The 20,435-nt window shown below is 32.3% G+C and overlaps 2 protein-coding genes across 3 annotated transcripts in view; both read right to left on the minus strand.

Moving 5' to 3' along the window:
- The window catches only part of Sema2a (Semaphorin 2a), a 1,190,156-nt gene that overhangs the window by 506,572 nt on the left and 663,149 nt on the right, over positions 1–20,435 (minus strand). The window lies entirely within an intron of this gene.
- Positions 7,152–8,749, minus strand: LOC143196360 (uncharacterized). Its single transcript, XM_076404027.1, has 2 exons — positions 8,254–8,749; positions 7,152–8,151 (listed from the first exon to the last, which is right to left on the minus strand). The coding sequence occupies exons 1-2, from the start codon at positions 8,666–8,668 to the stop codon at positions 7,286–7,288; spliced, it is 1,281 nt and encodes a 426-aa protein (XP_076260142.1). The 5' UTR covers positions 8,669–8,749; the 3' UTR covers positions 7,152–7,285.

Here is a 20,435-nt window from a genome sequence, read left to right on the forward strand (position 1 = left end):
TTCCATGCTGAATTGCATATAGATTAGATGAAATTGATCCCTATAATAAGCACGGTAATTAATTTTAACGCTTCTTAAGTAGAATATTTTAATTGTTTTTGATTGATTCAAACTATCATTGTCATTCGTAAATACCAGTCATGAGACAATGGATTCTGGGCTTCTTTCGTCCTAACTAATGTATTTTTATTTATTTAAATAATAGTGTAGAAATGTTCGTTTGGTCGGTCGGTCGGAATGTATCGCTGTCGATGCGATTGTTTGTCCGAACACTCACTACTATTTTGTGGAAGGAATTCATCATTCATTCATGGTTGAATAAAAACTTGTTTATTGCGATATTAAATGACACATGTGGTCGACGGGAGAATGGACAGAATATTAGGTTAAGGTAAAGGAAGTACGGTGGCGCTGTGGAAGTGGTACTGTTACAAGGGGGTAGGGAAAAGAAAAGAATATACAAGGTGTTACTAAAACTAAACAAGTATTACCAAATTGGACTGCGTCGCATTTACTCCAAATTTATCTTGATATAACTCCTGCATAAAATGTGAAACAAATGATACGATATACTGGTGCAAAATCTACAACATACTTTTCTAAACATAGTACGTTGTTAATATGCGCATAACCAGATGGTAAAAAATATAATCATGTCAAAAAATGAGGCATACGAGTTGTAAATGTACAATGGTTAACTGACATTATTCTGGGAAACTTTACAGCAATGAACTAAATGGGCAATCAAATATATCAAACCTATTCAAATCCACCAAATTTAAATTTTGATCCGAAACTGGTACCAAATATGATGCTACCCCCAGATTTTTTCTTAATTGGTTGTATATTTGCTGTTGTTGAGGTTGAAGAATATTTGGAACAAAATTTAGCAGGATGGCAACAAAAAATAGAAAAACATGGAGAAGTAGAAAAATAATATTGTAGTAGGGTTACACATGTTTTACGTGAAACACGAAGGCATGGAGACGTAATGCAAGCATTACGTGATCTTAAGAGATGCATCACCATAAGGTGGTTGAGTGATGTTATTAAAACTGTAGAAAAGAAAAGAGAGCGAGACGTCATGGTGGTCTTTTATAGCCGGGAACCGCTTGGTACCAATCCACCAGCGTTGGCAACTTTAGACATTGATGTAGGTGAATGCGTGGTGGCCTAAAGGGCCGTAGCGGTCGCTACAAGAGTATTATAGTTTGACATATTCCAGTTGCTCTAAATACACGTTTTATCTTTAACAATGATATCATAACTTCGCCACGTATTAAGTAATATATACCAGGTGCGACCAACAAGTCGGCCTCTTTCAACTGCAGCTCGATGAAGGACACTGCATACAGATATCAGATAGTTAAGCAGAGGTAAATTCCTGAAGCGATTTTGCGATTTGTTACCTGAAATTATAGATTTCTTGTGCCAAGATCACCATTTCAACAAGATGGGAACTCCGCACCTTTAAGTGACGAAATTTAGCTCTCTCATTAGACTCTCTAATGATCTTACTTCAACATTAAGTCATTTGAATTGAATATTACAAAAAGAATAGAAGATCTGCAACAAAAACGATAATAGAAAATAAGATAACTTACATAACCTATAATAACCAATAAAAACATATAAATATTAATAATAAGATCAATGAATCAATAAATATGTGGCGGAAACCCGAAAAGTATTTGAAGATTGCAGGATTTCGAAAAATAATAAAAAGTGTCGAAATTAAAATTCGATTTCAAATATATATACGTATGACATATGGATCAAAAGGTATTGGAAAATAAAAAATTTGAAGATTTCTTGAAATATGCCAACCGAAATATAACATATCTATTCTTGATTCAAATCTACAAGCCTATGGGAATCGTTATGTTCATACTTAACGAAGACTTAACAACGTTATGTCCCTATTTTTTTAAATATATTTTAAAGTCTCCTTTTAACAATTATGGGTTTATCTGGACTGGACCTGCAGGTTAACGTGGGTTCTGAACGACGGTCTTCGGCATTAAGCCTATCGACTGACGAGTGACCAACTTTAGAAATCATCCCAGAAGACATCCGGTCTTACCCAGCCTGGTTACTGGCGTGGCTGGGATCATTTCCCTTGTCGGATTTTACACTCTTGCCTAGGACAATCATGAATTTTAAACAACCACAAAGATAAATTTACGACCATGCCCCAGCAGGATTCAAACCCGCGCCTATCGTAACAGTAGGGGGACCGTCCTATCGCCTTTACCACTGCGCCGCCAAGCCGGCAATTCACTGAAAAATCTCAAGGCTATCCTAAAGAACGAGTAGCTAAGTGTCTTGGAATAATTGAATGAATTGATATTAATATACATACATGTGTACTTCAAGAAATAATATCACACATAATAATATCATGTTGGGTAGTTTTATTGGTTATAGTTTCAAAATGTTATAAAATATTGCAGTAAATGTAATTAAAATGATATTTAGTTGGAAAACAAAAACGAAACAAGAAATACAGTTTTCGGGAGCGAAGTAGAACTTGAGAATATAAAAGTGCAAAGTTATTAAACAATGTGAAAATTGACAAAGTAATTATTTCAAGTAAATAGTTTAGACTACTGTTGGATGTAGTATATTCTAAATATCAAATGCACAAGGATATAAATTATAAGGTTCGTTAGAAAAATAGCAGAAGAAGAACCACATAATGCACCAGGCCATTCAGAGAAGTTAAAATGGAGTCTAGCAGTTGAACCTCACCGAAGGCATTGACTGCAGTTCAGCCAAAAAGTATAAAATTGACTTCACAGAAGCTATAAAACAAACCGCAAGGAAGGTATAAAATGAAACGATGAAGGAAGAAATCATCAAGGTAAGACATTTTTAAAGATCATATAGTAAAGAGTATGTTTCATTATAGAAAGACCAAAACCACCAACTACAATATTCCAAGAGCGAGGACGCTGCGAAGTTAGGATGGCCGAATGTTGGATATATAAATAATTGGGTTGGTGCGCCTACATCCGACGTCATCATGTATACATGGTTGCATAGCCGATATTAAAGTAGTTTCCTGTAAATTATAATAAACGCTACGGCGCATGCTCGTACTAATGTCATCCGGACAGGATGAAGATCCCGCCATATTGATTCATTCAGTGTTGGGCCTTTGACCGAGATGTTTGTAGAAATAAATAGAGAGTGACTCAGTTGAATCCCGTGTTTTAATTGCCTAAACACCTTCACCAAATCGATTCTACAAAATCGGTTCTAACAATCATTAATTTTTGTTTTTCCTTCAGGTTTACGAATTAGATTTGCAATTTATAATTATATGTTATAACTACAAATATTTTAACTTAAGCATTTATTGTAATAATTGGTCATTCATGAGAAATCCTATATTATTAACTACAAGATTAATCTAATACAGTTGAAAAACTATACTCTGGTAATAAAGGAAAAATTAAAACAAAGCAAAGCCTTAATATTTCTTAATTAACAGAAAAAAAAACATACAATTATGTATGTTACTTTACACTACCTGGTTTAATTAGAGCAGATTGTATCCCTGTTTATTTTCGATACCAATCAAGACTGACAATACAACTCCATTCACAACCTGATATTATTACTAACAACAGTCTAGCAGTAATAATTAACACATTTATATACAGAGGCCTAAGGCGTATTGCATCGAACAATCACACGTCAATATTGATGCTGATGACTAGACGCTGATAATAGAGCATTTGATGTATTGATAACCTAATTTCAATTACAGAACAGAACTAATTAAAAAGTGATTAAATGGTATTAATATAGATTAACCATTATACTATCATCACATGTATTTCATATATTTAGCTTTATTTTGTCAAAATTAGAGAGCATTTCAGTGATCTATTTTTAATCGATTTATAATGATTCTTTTCTAAACAAATATATATTGCAAATATGCGTAACTTTATCTCATTCTCATTCTATCGGTCGTTATATGCGTTTTCCGAATTATTTTAGGTGAATTATATTAGATAATATAGGCCATAATTGAATGAAATGGTGAAATGAAATTTATTAGAATAAATTATAAAAACAGATAATTATACATAAATGAAATTGTAAGTATCTCGTGAAAAATAACAGCGAAATTTGTTTTGTTTGATATTATTCCGATAAAGTGATTCTAGGACAAAAATAAAATCAATTATATACCTAATGTAAAGCAAAATTATCGTATTCTTAAGCAAATTTAGTTTCAATGTATTACTTTCGACCTATTTTCGGTATATACTAAAATATTAAAATGAGGTTTTTGCGCTTTGTTGATGCTCTTACGAATATATTTTTGTTTTGGTTTCAGGCAAATCTCAGAGAAAATATATTTGTTTATAAACCTCATAAACATTCTCCTGAAAAATTGTTAATATTGATTGAATCTTTATATAAGGTAAAAAAAACTAACGGAATATGCCTTTTACCCTATAATCATTCCAAATATATTAGTTTAAATTTATTTAATTAATGTTATCTCATCTCGCTGGCTTTAGAAGCGACTGGATACTACCATGATATCATACCACATATAACATGTATATATAGCTTACATTATATATACATATTAGATAATAATGGGAATGGCTGGAGGTACTGGGTACTGTAGTATTGGTTAAAGAAATTGGGTTGGAGTACGTCAGATTATGAGATCTGATGGACTTATCGGTATTGGCTGTGATAGTACTCGTCTATGTTGTACTGAAAAAATTCAATGTGAAAGTGACATATTCAATTCCTTATGAAAAATTAAAATATATATAAAGCAGCAATAAAATTGATTTTTTCTCTTGAGCCTGTGTCCTCGTTCAGTATTGTCCAAGAGTTGCAGCACTTGGATGTTTACATGGCAGGAGAGTCTTTCCTCATGAATGTAGAATCTTAATTTTATCTGTGAGAGTTGAAATTCGAAGGTGTCTTTGTAATTGTTTCTGTAGCATCGGGGTGCAACTACAATACTTAACAGGATTTTATTTTGAAATTCTTGTATTATGTTGATATTATTTCTCGTAGAACATAACGGTATTCCTTAAGTCTATATAAGTTCTAATATCTACTTACACAGGGGTAATTTATTATATACTAGCTGACCCGACAGACTTCGTCCTGTCAAAAAGATTTGTAATGTGGCAGTTTTTGTGCCTACGTATTTTAAAAAATTCTCCTGAACAGAACCATCACCCTGGTGATAGGGCGTTGTGAATAAAAAATAATTAAATAAAACATATATAAGGATTGAAAAGTAAGTAATCGCTTTACTGTTAATCATGTGAATCATAATTATTATTATTATTATCATTATATTGCTTTGTGGTATACGATGCTTTTTGTTTGATTACCTGGCGCATAGATAAACAAATCTGATGGTTTTCCAACACGGGAACAGGCAACATACAATTGACCATGTGAGAAACATGGGTTTTCTAGATTAATACCACAAACACTTAATGATTGCCCCTGGGACTTGTTTATAGTCATAGCAAAAGCAAGCCGTCAACATGTCTATAGGAAATTTGCCATTACCAATGTCAATGAGTTGTTTAGAGAATATGTTTCCAGATTGGTCATTTTGCAACTCGACACGCATATTCTTGCTTAAATGAAGTACTTTGACATGTTTCCACAAATTGGAGGACTTTAGACATGCATTGAGTTCATCAGCTGGCGTTGATCGTGGAATCACTGGCAATGTTTGACGAAAATCTCCTGCTAATAAAATCATTGCACCACCAAATCGGTTATTATTGCTACGTAGATCTTTTAAGGTTCTGTCTAAAGCCTCCAAAGATTTTTTATGTGCCATCGTGCATTCATCCCAAACAATCAATTTACATTGCTGCAAAACCTTTGCCATTGCAGAGTTCTTCGAAACGTTGCAGGTTGGAGTTTCATTGCTTTGCATATTTAATGGCAATTTTAGTGCTGAATGGGCTGTTCGACCACCTTCAAGCAAAGTTGCTGCGATTCCCGACGAAGCGAGTGCAAGTGCAATTTTATTTTGTGAGCGAATTGTTGCTAATATTAATGAAATAAAAAAAGTTTTTCCTGTACCACCAGGTGCATCTAAGAAATAAATCCCTCCAGTTTCATCATTTGTTACTTTCATAAGAGTTTCAAATACATACTTCTGTTGTTCATTTAACAGTGGAAGATTTGTTTGAATTTATTCTTTCAAAGCGTTGAGATCATACAGTCTTTCTCGATGCAACTCTTGGTTAAAAGTGTCATGCATTGGACGATTGGGCGCGGTCAGGCCTAATTGAATTAATAGTTTGTTTGACATTATCAAGCACATGTCCTCATTTGAAATCAATGCTTCATTGTAAATTTCTTCACTGATTTGTATATTTGGATTTCCCATTCTATTCCGTATTTGATACAAAATATCATCACACATATAATCTTTGTACTTCATCCACAAATCAATTGGGTTTGATGGGAAGCATGTAGATATGATTATAGAAAACAATGTTCGTATTTGATGAGTGTGTGATGATATTACAGCATCATTGAGAGTTTGATCCCAATGAGCGTCATTTTCAAGCAATTGCAAACGTTGACAGGCTTCTCTGTAGGATCCACACAATTCACCATCAACAGTTCGTAACTGTTGGAATGATGTTGGGCCACGTACATTGACTAATAGCAGTCGTAAATAAAAACATTCATCATTGCTTGGATGTACTGAATAAATCCGGCCAATCGCATCGGTGGAATATACATCTGTATATCCTGGAACTGGTTTTCCTTGTTTCCGTCGTATAAATCTCCTTGAGGATTGATTCCAGGTATAATATTTTGGCATTTCAGAATATAGCAATGTTTATGCGAAATCATCGTTTTGGCATGTCTCAAAAAAACTGGTTAATGTAGTAGATGGTGGCTGAGCAGCTCTTTGTACTGCGTTCTGTGCTGTAAAATACACTCTTTGTCCATTTTCTAAATGCACAGCTAAGTGAACAACAGAAGGGTGTCTCTCATGAATAGGAAAAGAAAATATTCGCCAAACTGCTTCATTACTACTGACATAGCGGCCCATTTGGTATTGGGTAACTTCATCATTAGAATTCCCTGCACCAATTCCAATCACAGCCATATCACTCCCTTTGGTTACATATTTGCAAATGTATTTAATCGATTTCACTGAATGGCAAGATTCAACGTTGATGTGTGCTTTGAATGTCTTTGATAAAATGGGTGAATATGGAACAATCCAACGATTATCTATTTCAATATCTTGTTAATTTAATTTGACAATTGTTGATTTTCCATTGTCTGCTGTCGATCTGCGACGATACAATGGATAACCGTCATTACCAGTAATTGTTTCCGATATTAATGTCCGTGGATATCGTTTTGAACATTTACCATCCATCATACACGGTGAATTTTGATTAAGAGTTCCACAGGGACCATGTATCATGTTTTTGATAACTACCTCATGCAATCCAGGATCTACTTGTACATTAGGGATTTCAGCTGATATCACTGCATCAACTTCATTTGGCCTTATCTTTTCAACCAACCAAATCAAAATGTGTGCATGTGGCAATCCTCGTTTCTGCCACTCCACAGAATACATCCAGCAGCGTGTCTCACCAAACACATTATGTTTTACGATGAAATTCATTAAAGATTTCAACTTTTGTCTAAAGGCTCTGGCTGTAATATCATGACGATCAATGGATGATTTCCCAGGTAATAACTCCTGCTTAATTTCTATCCATTGCGGATTGCATGTAAATGTGATGAACAAATCTGCTGTACCATAATGACGAACATACGACATGGCATCTTGAGCATATTCGTGCATATGCCGAGGGCTTCCGATGTATGTTGCTGGAAGAATAGTCATCCGACCGACATTCTGTGCATTTCCATCAGTATTAATCGCATCTCGAAGGTGAATATACTCTTCAGATCGGAGTTTGGTTTGATTCAACCTGATGAATGTTAATCTCTCCGTTTCAATTTTAACATACATGTCATCAACATATTTGTGATATAATCGCCGACATTTCAATATGTGATTATCTGCATTTTCCCGAATCATTAGGCGGTATGAATAATAGTTCATTGAACTGACTTTTTTGTTGGTTTCAGAACCTGTAAACAGATTTTGTTTTAATAACATTCAAATATAAAATTAAAATACATAATATAGTGACTGAGATATTATCGCCATAGCTAAACTAATATTTTAGTTACCTGTAATGGGATTTATCATTTTTATTGATAAATCGTAGCCATCTTCACCTTGCCAAAATATAATGGGATATTGCAGTGCATCATATGAGCGGTGTGTTTCCTTTATAGGTTGTAATTGAAAATTCCGACGATGTAAAACAATATCACGGGATTCCAAGTTTTCTCCAACTACAACGATAGCAACTTCATCAATAGTTGGTGCATTAAAACGTCTTGTATGTTGACCTGCAGGTGTTTTATCAGCTCTGATTACAATTTTGTGATTATCGGATGGCATCAGATCCAGGGCAGTTTTAAACAATATAATCAATTGATTGTGTTGATGAAATAAAGTTTGTAATTGTTCTACAATAGACCTTTTTACTAAATTGTTATGTGCACAACGCAGATCAATTTCTTGTGGTGAATTGCCCATAAAATAAATTTGCAGGAATTTGTTGTCGCTATCTGACACTGGTAACAGTGAACCTGCTCTGTGATATATTTGCCCTTGTATCTGTAAATAAAAAAAAATATTATGGTGTGGTATAAATTAATGGATTGTCAATGATCAAACTTAAATAATATTTGATCTTAAAAAGTATATATTTAGTTTTAACTAATATCTATCAAATATAAAATATAATAAAAGTGTCACTGAAACTGAATCACCATATAATATGATGACTAAGTGATATATTTCGTAATTATTAAGAAATTGAAGATTAGTAACACATCTTAACTTTGGTGACAGAAAATTTTGTTCGCTAAAATAATTATGAGTAACTGCTATAATACATACCTTGAAAGTTGGCATAAAATTTTCCCGAACTGCATTTGTTGCCCCAAATGAAGTCATTTGAAAGCAATTGTTATATTGTTGAATATGTGTCAAAAAGTGTATAGAATCTGTTCCTATTCCTGAAACCAATGAGTACAATGGTTCTGGTGGTGGATCCAATTGTATCAATTTCACTTTACCATTTGCGCAACACAATCCATTGGCTTCGTTTTTGTATTTTAATGCCTTACAGTGTGAGCAAACCAAGTTCATAGAACCAATAACAACACATTGGTAGTTACTGTAGTCAATTGACACATCGTAACTGAAAGCAGCTGGATTCAAACTTGCGCGATTATTAGTTGAATGTCGCGCTCGCGCTTCACGCGTTTGTGATATCCGAATTCTTTCACGTTCATTTCCGTCGTCACGTTCTTGTGCAGTACGATTAGATCGGTAATTAGCTTGGTTTATAGCATTTCTGGTTCTTCTACCTAAATTGCTTCGTCTTATAGGAGGCATATCAAATATAAATTATTTTTTCACTAATCACGAACTAAACAAACACTAACTAACTAAACACTCTGCACAAAACACGATATACGAATTTGTTTCGTGTATCACTTGACAATTCATCTGTCATCTGTCAAAAGTCATCTGTAACAGACAACTTTTTTTTTTAAATTTGATATGACTTGAACTCAAATCCTTTTAAGCCGTACGAATTGTTTTATTTATTTAAAATTTGAATTAAATTTTAAACAAATAAAAAATTTTAAATAAATAAAACAATTCGTACGGATTAAAAGGATTTGAGTTCAAGTCATATCAAATTTAAAAAAAAAAAGTTGTCTGTTACAGATGACTTTTGACAGATGACAGATGAATTGTCAACTGATACACGAAACAAATTCAAACAAAAAGGGCTATTTTTAGGGTTTTTCCAGCAATAATTCTAATTTTTCTCGCCGTAAAAACCATCCCTGAACTTCAACGAACATTTTAAAAAAAGATTTGGCCAAATTGGTCCAGGCGTTGTTGAGTTATGCGCTTAGGAACATATTTTGCGATTCATTTTTATATATAAGATTATATATCAAATAACATAATTTTTTTTTGTATTTTAATTCCAGTTTTTTTTTATATTTTTGATGCTCTCCTTCCAACAAAATTTTGCATCAAGATTCATCCATCCAATATTTATTGGAATATGAACATGAATTTTGTTAATGGTGAATTAAATATTCACGAACTTACTTCCGTTGACTTTTATTCTCCATGTCGGGGTCCACTTTATTATATTATTACTTGCAATTTTCTAGTTACCTCTTCACTATTGTAGATAGAATAGACAGAATAGGAAAATACGTTGTTGATTAGAAAATATAATTTAATACACCATAACATAATTTTGGAGCAGTCTAAACAGTAATCAGGATATCCAGGACATGCAATGTATACATAAATAGTGTCTTTTAATGTTTTTGTAAATCACAATTTTTACATTGCTATCTTATAACCTTTCCTGCTTTCTTCTCCTCTCGTATTTTCAAAACATGTTCGTTGACAACCGCTCTGGAAGTAGGTTTGGACGGAGCCTTTAAAATTTTTTATGACAGTCAAACGAAAGTCCTAAATTCTAATACGATTGCCTGAATATTTATTGTAAAGTTAGGACACGTTTCATATCTATTTTTCCACTTTTAGGACGATATATCGATATTTTTTCCCGCCATATGCAATTATGTAATGCATATGAATTAAAAAGGAAAAATCGAAACCACTGTATGGGCATATGGCTAATGCCGAACCGAATACAAAGCTTAGAAAGACCACCGCCTATATATCGCACTGGAGCGTAACTGGCGTCCAGTGAACGCTTCACATTACGCGCTAGCTTGTCAGAACGTGTTAACTTTAAACGTCCTGGCTAAGATATAGGAGTTTAAGAATTTAACGTATTGCTTCGGTATCACTTTGTCGAGTTTACGCATGAGTTATTTATGCCAAGATGTATCGGAAACTTGTGCTAGGTCCAGGAACTTCTTTTCTTAAGCTTCTCTAATAATGTCTGTCATTCTATATACGTGATCAATTGTTGAATGCTTGCTCATAAACCCAAACTGATATACAGGTATTATACATTTTCTATCTGTGAGTATATAATACATCTATTAGACAATAAAATATCAACTAAATGATTATATCAATGAGAAGCGAAAGTGTTGACATTAACAAGGTAAAGCCCGATGATGCGTCGGATGAGAATATGAATTAAATAAATTAAAACGCTATTACACAAGCTTGTTACAAACGTTAATTCATACATGTCGTGCGGGCTCTTTCGGCTTGGCAACAATAATATAAATAAAGCGTTTAAAAAATCGGGCAGAGCACGTTAAACGTCTGACATTGTTCAACAACGGCGTTATCGGGAGAGAACATGTCGGAATCGCGATACGAACCCAGATATCGTGATCCGCAGCAATTAAAAATCATCCCTTTTTGTGTAAAACGGGAACGCGCGTTCCAAAACGTCGACGGCAATGTCGTGCTCGCCGAACGTACATTTCCAGCAAATTAAAAACGAAACGATGTACCAAAAGGGGTCGTGACGTGTGTATACGTCGTAATAATAGCGAAATGATGACGAGGATGCGAATATTTCTTTTGGTTTGGTGGTAAACAACGCTAATATTTACAAGTTCATCTTTGTTATTTAGGTGTCCCTTGTGTAAGTTCTCAAATTGAAATATTTTATCTGTTCAGGCAAAATCCACAATAAAATAGTAGGGTTATAATTAGCACCTTAAATTATTTTTGGGGAAAAGTGCTTTATAGTGCTTTCAGGTAAAATATTTGCAGATTCATAAATGCTCTTATTTTTATTTCATTTATTTATTACTTTGTTACTAGTCGTTTCCGACTAACCTACAATTTGTCTTCATGATAACTTAAACATAGGTTAAAAACTACTGTTTTTCTATTAAATGCACCTCACTATACTACGCTCCACAAGATCAAATGGTTTGATTATTTTGAGTCTCTATCTTGTTCTGGTATTATCCAAGAGTTGTATAACTTTGATATTGACATGAGAATGGAATCTGTCTGCATGCTTCCTTGCAATTCTCTTAATTTTCTGAGTGACAAACGGTATCTGAACGTCTCGGTATAAGTAATCAGTCCTATAGTATCTGGGTGCATCTACAATACTTCTTAGAACTTTGTTCTGGAAAACTTGTATTTTATGTATCATCCCCATATTTATATATCATATATTTTAGATATGCATAAACATCCCAATAATTGAATTTCGAATGTTTATGTTTCAATACCCACTTATATAATAACAATTTGTTATGTATTGATAAATTTGATTTTTTCCAATTAACCAATACTTTTTCTATATTTGAACTCCATTTCTTTCCTCATATTCTTTACAGCGTTACGTTTCTTTCAGCGAAGTTTTACATAAAGATTGATTTCGAGATAGTTAGCGTTGTTGCTATATGGAATTATATTATTTATTGTTATTGATTATTGTACGGTGTAATTATACTTGAACTGCAAAAGGACAGATTTTCTTTCGTCAATTTTGATTTTCCAGGTGTAGGTCGCTATTGTCATCGACATCAAGAATCGAAGTGTTATCAGTAAATGCATCCATCGTGATATTTTCCATTTGCGGTATATCACATATGTAGGGTAGGTAAAGAATTGTTTGACTCTAATCATTAAGGCTATAATGATTTCTTAATGAAAAAATCTAATATTTTGCATGGGCCTCACTATTAAGCCTATGGACTTGAAAGTGGACAATTAAAAGTAACAATTACAATTAAAAACATTATAATTAAGGCATAGTTGAGGAACAAATTTAGAGATGCAGATTGTAATAATTTTGACTTGTTTATAGACTTCGCGAGCTGAAAAATAGTGGACTAACATTGATCATCCAATATTTCAGAAAAAAAAGACAATAAAATCAGTTTAAAGAAGGAATATAGTACTGCTAAAAACAATCCATTATCGTTCATATACTTTGTTCAATATATGAATTAATTATTATGTTTATTTAAAATTTCAAATATCTTCCCAAGCAACGCAACTTACACAGAATTAAAATGACCCGTATCAGACATCAGTGAATATGTACCATATATATAATAAGAATATATAAAAATTAATTTTATTATTTACTATACAAAAGAGTGAAAAAGCACTGGTCATGAGAAATAAAAAGTTATAAATCCTAAATAAAAATATATCATTTAACTATGTTTCGAGTAATAATGAGTTCTCGGAGTATTATTAAAGAACAATATTTGAGGTGACCTATATCTTCACTAATGTCTGATTATACATACTGTTGAGTTTTATGATTAAAGATTGTCTATACTCTATAGACGACTATGAGTCGAAAAAAATTTATGAAAAGTCGAAAGAAAAATATATAAACCTGTATATCATACTCTAGTGCGCATAGATAATTTCTCAACCATAGACCTACTCATATAACATTTTCGTAATAACTGTCTTAATAAGATGGCAATTCCTGATTAGCATTACGTGGATCCTACTTAAGGAAGCGCATAGCGACATCTATCCAAAATCGTTAATTAAATAACGAAGTCCACTTAAACTTTGAGCATGACCCAACTGGCCTGATTACGTTAGTTCAAATGGCTGACGCAGCGATACGCCAAGTACCTTGGAACTTGTTCGGTGAGAGGGCGCTCGTGCAGACCAAAATGCATTAGGCCGGACATTGTCCGGCCGATCCGGGACTGCATTAAAAGTTTCCCACTCTACGTCCACCTCCAGAGCCTCGGTCGCTATGATACTCCCTAATTAAGTCCCAACTTACACAGGATCATTTTTGGGACAAACTTGTACAGAAACTGATTAAAATACAGTGATGTTTTTAAAACTAATTACTCCAAATTGATGAATATACATGAACAGTTAAAAGGAAATAATATAACTGTATTTATTTGACAAAAGATATTAGAATTATGATTTAATTTTTAAGGATTCATATTAGATGACGATACTTATGCAGTATTAAATCGAATAATTCTGAGGTTACTTCGTTCATCATATGCCATTGAAAGCTAAATTGTTTACATTATTGTTTAACATGTTTCTTAAAAGTTAAAATTTCAGAACCATTACAAATGCACAATTTTGCAACAAAAAAAGCTAGTTGTGTATTTTCAATTGATTTCCATCTATTTTGGAATACTGAAAGATACTGATTTTAGCATCTTTTCATAGATTCATAAAACAGAAGCAGTTCTCCTTCACAACGAAGATTTCCATGCTTTCATTCCTGTAAGTCATTCTATACACTTCAAAGAAAACTACAAAAAATAGTTATTCTCAAATTCAAATATGAAGGCAGTAGTAAGGAGGCGTAAGGCGATTTTAAAATTTTGGGATGTTGCTTAGACAAGTTGGGTTTATTAAATTGCCTTGTTTTTGTATCTTTTGGATATCAAACATCTAACATAGCATTGGACCAAAAAGAACTGACCGCAGAGGGAGCGTTTAAAGTGGGTAAGAATAACATCCTCCAAGAACCATTGGTAAAAAAATCATAAAGTTATTTTACCACCGCTGCACATAAAAATGCGAGTGATAAAATAATTTTTAAATTCACTTCCTAAAGATATAGATTGCTTCAAATACATAGTTTCATTCAAAGGTTCATTCCTCCCAAAAGCAAAGGCGAAGAAGTTTTCGTTTTCGCTTATAACTGACCAATAATTCATCACAACCATGTCGGATCTTTAAAAATAGAGGTGAACTGCTTTTAAAGAGGATATAGAGACATTTTAGGTAAATGTAAACCCTAATTATAAACAATTCGCCAAAGGAATGCTAAAAGCATTTCAAGCTTTTGGGTTACTTAATGAGCCTAAAAATATGTACGTAATATGTAAATATGTAAAAATATGTATCGCTAATGGTATATTATCTACGCATAAGTCTATTCTCTTCTATTTTAATGTAATATCTTCTTTAACATAGTTACCTAAATTGTTAAGAAAATTTAGAATACCTAAAATCATAAAGATTACGTTAAAAAACCTAAAAATCTTTTAGATTTTTTTGAGATCTATGTTATTAGTATTTTAGGAGAGTTAAATTGGATTGAAGACTTAACTCAACTATTACTTAGTTTATTAGGTATTATGTAATATACCTCTTTCCTCCGAAACGCATAAAATAAAATGATATATTGAAAATATTAATGGAAATGAATGAAATAAAACAAAATATTTTTAACAAAAAAATTGAACCGACCTCAAAAAATAAATAACAAACAAAAAAAAAACAACAAAAAACATTTTAAAATACAATATGTACATAATAATCTTTGTAATAACTATATTAAAATAAACAAAAACCTTATTTAACCTATCTACTACACATATTTTATATTCTACTACATATACACACAATTTAGCTTAATACCTATTTATCTATTTACAATATTATTTTACTATTACCAACTGATTACTTTGAAGTCGGTGCCGAGAAAACAAATCTAGTTTGTTAGATTTGTTTTCTTCATAATTTAATTTTAGAAATCCAACCGAACCCAAACAGTTATATTAATTTAGATTTGTTTTTTGGTAATTTAAATTTGTGTATATGTCACAAAATTATATTACGTTTTGTACTGTTTGGTATCGGCATCGACTTCAAAGTGATCAGTTGAAAGTAGTTAAAATAATATTGTGAATAGATAAATAGGTTTAGATGGGCATTAAGCTAAATTGTGTGTATATAGTAGAATATAAAATACGCGTAGTAGAGAGGTTAACTAAGGTTTCTGTTTATTTATATTTAGTTATTAACAACGGTTTATACAACGATTAATATGTACATATTTTATTTTAAAATATTTTTTTGTGTTAAAAATCTAAGTTTGATTATTTTTTAATTTATAGTGAGTTTTTTATTTATTTATTTGAAGTCGGTTTTTTTTTGCTAGAAATATTTTATTTTTAAATTTTTGTGTTAGATATTTACTCAATAAATTATGCAGTTAATTTATTTAATATTACAATGAGTAGGCCAAGTAAAGGTGCAACCCGTATGAGGAAAAATATGGATAAAGAAACAATATTTGAAAATAAGAAGCGCTTCAGGGCCCGCTACTTAGCCTAAGTGATTTGACAAATGTTCTAACTAAACTAGAACACCAAAAAATTATTTTCCGCTCCGGGAATGGGAATCGAACCGGAGACCTCTAATTAGAAGTTAAACGCTTTAACCATTACACCATAGAATCAATTGTCTACAATATTTTTATGTTATGTTTAGTGCTTAAGAGTCAAACTGAATTTGTATGAAAACTTTGTACGTGCCTTTGAAATTTGAGTGTTTCCCTCGATTGCCCCCCCCCCTTCCGCACATTAGATCGTGACTTGGTTCCTATGGGACCACCTCGGAAGTGCACTCTTTCGAATAAAAGAAGAATTTTGAAAATCGGTCCACAATTGTCGGAGAAACCGGTGTACATACATCAAAAAAATATACAGCCGAACATAGAACATCCTCTTCTTTCGATGCTGGTTAAAAACTAATATCAAATAAGCTATATTTAATCAAGGAAGTAAGAGCATCTATATATACAATTGTAATACTGTCTGGAACAATGTCAGTAACCATTCATGCCTTATATATTATTATGAAACTATATACACTTAATGTTTTTAATACAACATGAATAATGACACTATGACACAATATTGACGAAGCTATAAAGACATAAATCAGTAAACACTTCTAATGTTCCAAAAATTAAAAAAAAAACATGGAGAAAATAAATTAGGCGATAGGCTTTAAGGATATAAGCATTCATACAATTTTTCATAACAAAACCTTGAGTTTACGAAATTTATTCGCAGCCCTAGTACTTGAGCATAAAGTTGTTATTAGAGGCAATCTACGCGAAACGAAAAGTTAGAACGACAAACAGACTGTAAATCACATACGTGAGTGATGCGGTGTTTTATTATTTACACAAATTTATTCCCGGCAAAATATATTGTTTTTTTTTGCTCTCGCTCGTGATTCTTTCACTTTTTTATCATTCCTCCCGGAATTTGCATTACTTACGATCCGGAAGACGTTGAGCAGGGTTGATGACCTCTTCAGGTTTGTTACAGGAACTGATAACAAATTCAATAAGTCCCCGTTCCCGTGCGCGGTATATTTATGTTTCTCTCAACGGAAATTGTGTTTTAACGGTTAATTTATTCCATTTTTAAAGTGCTTAAACTACGTACACCCTGTAATAGTGGAACTAGGAGTGGTCGTTCGAAATAAACGGGTTCTTTGTTAAAAGCGCCCACTAGCTTTGTTTTTTTTGTGTGCTGTCGTATTCAAAAAATATATATTACAAGTGTAGAGCCATAAAACCAAACAAATGTAGCAATTAAACAAAGGCCGTATATCATAGGACGGACAGAGCGCCATTTGCATACAGATTAACTAGCGGCAGCGACACAACACTGTATAGTCCGATTGGCAAAACGATTTTTGCTATGTCCCTAATTGCTCCAGTTAACCCTAATTGCGAATGTCTTAATGATGATCTACACTGCTCGACAATATATATGGAAATATATTGTAGAAATGTGAGATGCGATGAGTGTTTAGAGTTAAGGGTTTCATTTATGATAAAATAGATATGGATTGGAAATATAGCATGGACAGTCGTTCCAACATATTGCCACTTCTATCCATTAAAATAAAATTCGAAACGAAAAAACGAATGTCCAATGAACGCAGCTGAGGGTTATGTTAATACGGAATGTGTGCCAATAGTGTGCCATTTTAATCCTTCATTCAGCAAGCTATTTGAAACAATTGAAAATAACATAATATTCGTTTATTGAGTATACCTTATGATTAGAGAAGTCCGTCCAATATAATTGTTCTCACCACTATGGTCAAGATTTGTGTATGTTTTGATGTAAACCATTTCTTAGTTGGATATCTCACAGATTTTGTTCCAATGAATTTTAAAAATAAAAATATATCTCCATCAACCACAGCACTTGTTTTTACTGCCCATACTTTCAATTCACGTGTACTGTTGAAAATTCTATCCAATCTTTTTAATGTAATCCCAATTTTTAACTTAATATCTTCTGATTAATTTAACAGTTGGAAATTATTATTTCCGTAGATCTTCCAGGTTTCGGTGCAACAGCTATAATTTATTGATACTGAATCAACTATAATTATTTGCAAACAAAATATATTTGTAATATTTGGTGTTTTGGTGTAGAAATTTGAAAAAAAAAATCGTATATAGAAAAAACAAGATTCAAGGCAACTAAACCGTTAAGCTGGAGCGAATTCTATAATAGATGGAAGACATTTCTCGACTATCTGAGGACGAATCACGCTGGAAAACCAAACCAAACCAATAATGAGCCATTAAATTCATTAATTTGGACTTTTACTCCAAAGAGGAACATAGAAATTGATAATAATATAGCTATTTTAATTAAGGATTTTTAACAATTTTGCAAAATGTGAACACCATGGGCATTACCAATGGTAGTGAAGCTTCTCAAATTCTTCATTTAGTAATTATGGACTGAGAACAGATAGAACAGCTCGTTTAGCTGAAGAAAAAATTCAAAAGATATTTTTATTTTTTAATCCTGAGTTGGGAAAAGCGCCCAAAACCTAATATCTAGACCAGAAACCTGCTTTAAAATTAATTACTTGGCAACGTAATTCAGTCGCATTCTTAAATTAACTTTATCTAATTATCTTTATAATAATTTGTTTTAGCTACAACGGTACATTTAGTCTACTATTTCACAATAAATATTCCCACACGCTACTAAGAGTTCAGCAAATTTAATACAAAATAGTTTCACTTTTTATGTCCCTAACATATCAATAATAATAACTATCCATTTATCAGGCATATTAACAGCATCTTGTTGATTTCGGATTCAAATTCTTCTGTAAAAATAAAAACAAAAATTCGTAAAAATTAGGTAGTTCCCGCACGATTACGACGATGGAGTGAAGATGACGAAGTCGACGTTCACTGAAAGTTAATGAATCAATAAATTTTAAAATTAATTGTCGGAGGCTTTGGAATTTTTTTGTGGAACGGACAACAAAGCCTCACTGCCGATGAGGATATTAATTAAATCGTTCATTTGTTATCGAAAATTCTCGTCCTGAATAATTCTACCCTTTTGAGTAGGGTAAGTTGTACAGACAAGCAGTGGTTCGTGTTAATATTAGGGAATTAGAAACTTCGAGGAAGCTATTTCAAATTTATCATATCAATAATAAATTTAACAATAAGAAATATTTATTAAAAATATATGAAGCTGCGATTTTATATATTACTAGGAATGACACTTAAAATTTTCTAATATTATACTAAATTAATGTCAAAGTTCAATCATTAGGCGTTATCTTTTATTTTATCTTTAATTATATTTATCACGGATTGGACAAAAAATAAAACAAAAGTGGAAGTACGTGAAAGAACATATAGACAAATTATAATGTTCGGTCATGGGTACTATCAAAAGAAGATAAAAACAAAATCTAAGCAGTGGAGAGACCCTCCTGAAGTCAGACTATTTCAATTTCTCCACAGAGGCAATGAAGTACGAACCGAAGTTATACAAAAAAACATGACATAGCAGATACTAAATACCATTTAGAGTTACAAAAAGGTATATTCCAGTTTAATAATTTATATCTCATACTCTCTGAATGTCTTATATAATAGTTTGAGCAAGAAAGCAATTTTTGTATTCTCAGTTTTCGGAATTTTATTTTACAAATTATAACGCAATACTTTGATTTGAATGAATGATGTGCCTAAACCTCAATCATCAATAGGACTCATGTTATTTTAATTTCCCGCCAGTACCAGGACAATTTTAACAAGAATGTAGAAATAAATATTTTCAGTATAGATCTTTAAAATTTCATGAACAATGGGAAGCTGCTGAAACTTAGAAAGCCTGACTGAATATCAAAATGTAACAAAAATATTGGAATGAAAGGCAGTTATCGAGAGTAACCACTTATATTATCGAAAAGTCCGTTATTAGTAGCATAAATAGTAAATAATTTGATTACATCTCTTCTAATGTAATTAATTTGAGGTATTTTGAATAAAAAACTACGTCTAATAAAGATGGAAATGAGCGGATCATATGGCAAAAAGAAAAAGAAACAGATAACGAACGATATAAACAAAAAAAAAAGATAAACGAAGTTAGTTGGTAGAATGTTTGACATAAAACGCATTTAACTGGTAAACTTCTAGCGTACGATACAAAAAGATATCGCCGTTTTATCTCCAAGACGGTATATTTTTTAAAGTCGCCCCTAAGATACCGATAAATTC

Source organism: Rhynchophorus ferrugineus, unplaced genomic scaffold (assembly GCF_030347505.1).
Source record: "Rhynchophorus ferrugineus isolate W39M unplaced genomic scaffold, kcgeb_rfMv2 rfM1, whole genome shotgun sequence".
In the NCBI taxonomy this organism is placed as follows: Eukaryota; Metazoa; Arthropoda; class Insecta; order Coleoptera; family Curculionidae; genus Rhynchophorus; species Rhynchophorus ferrugineus.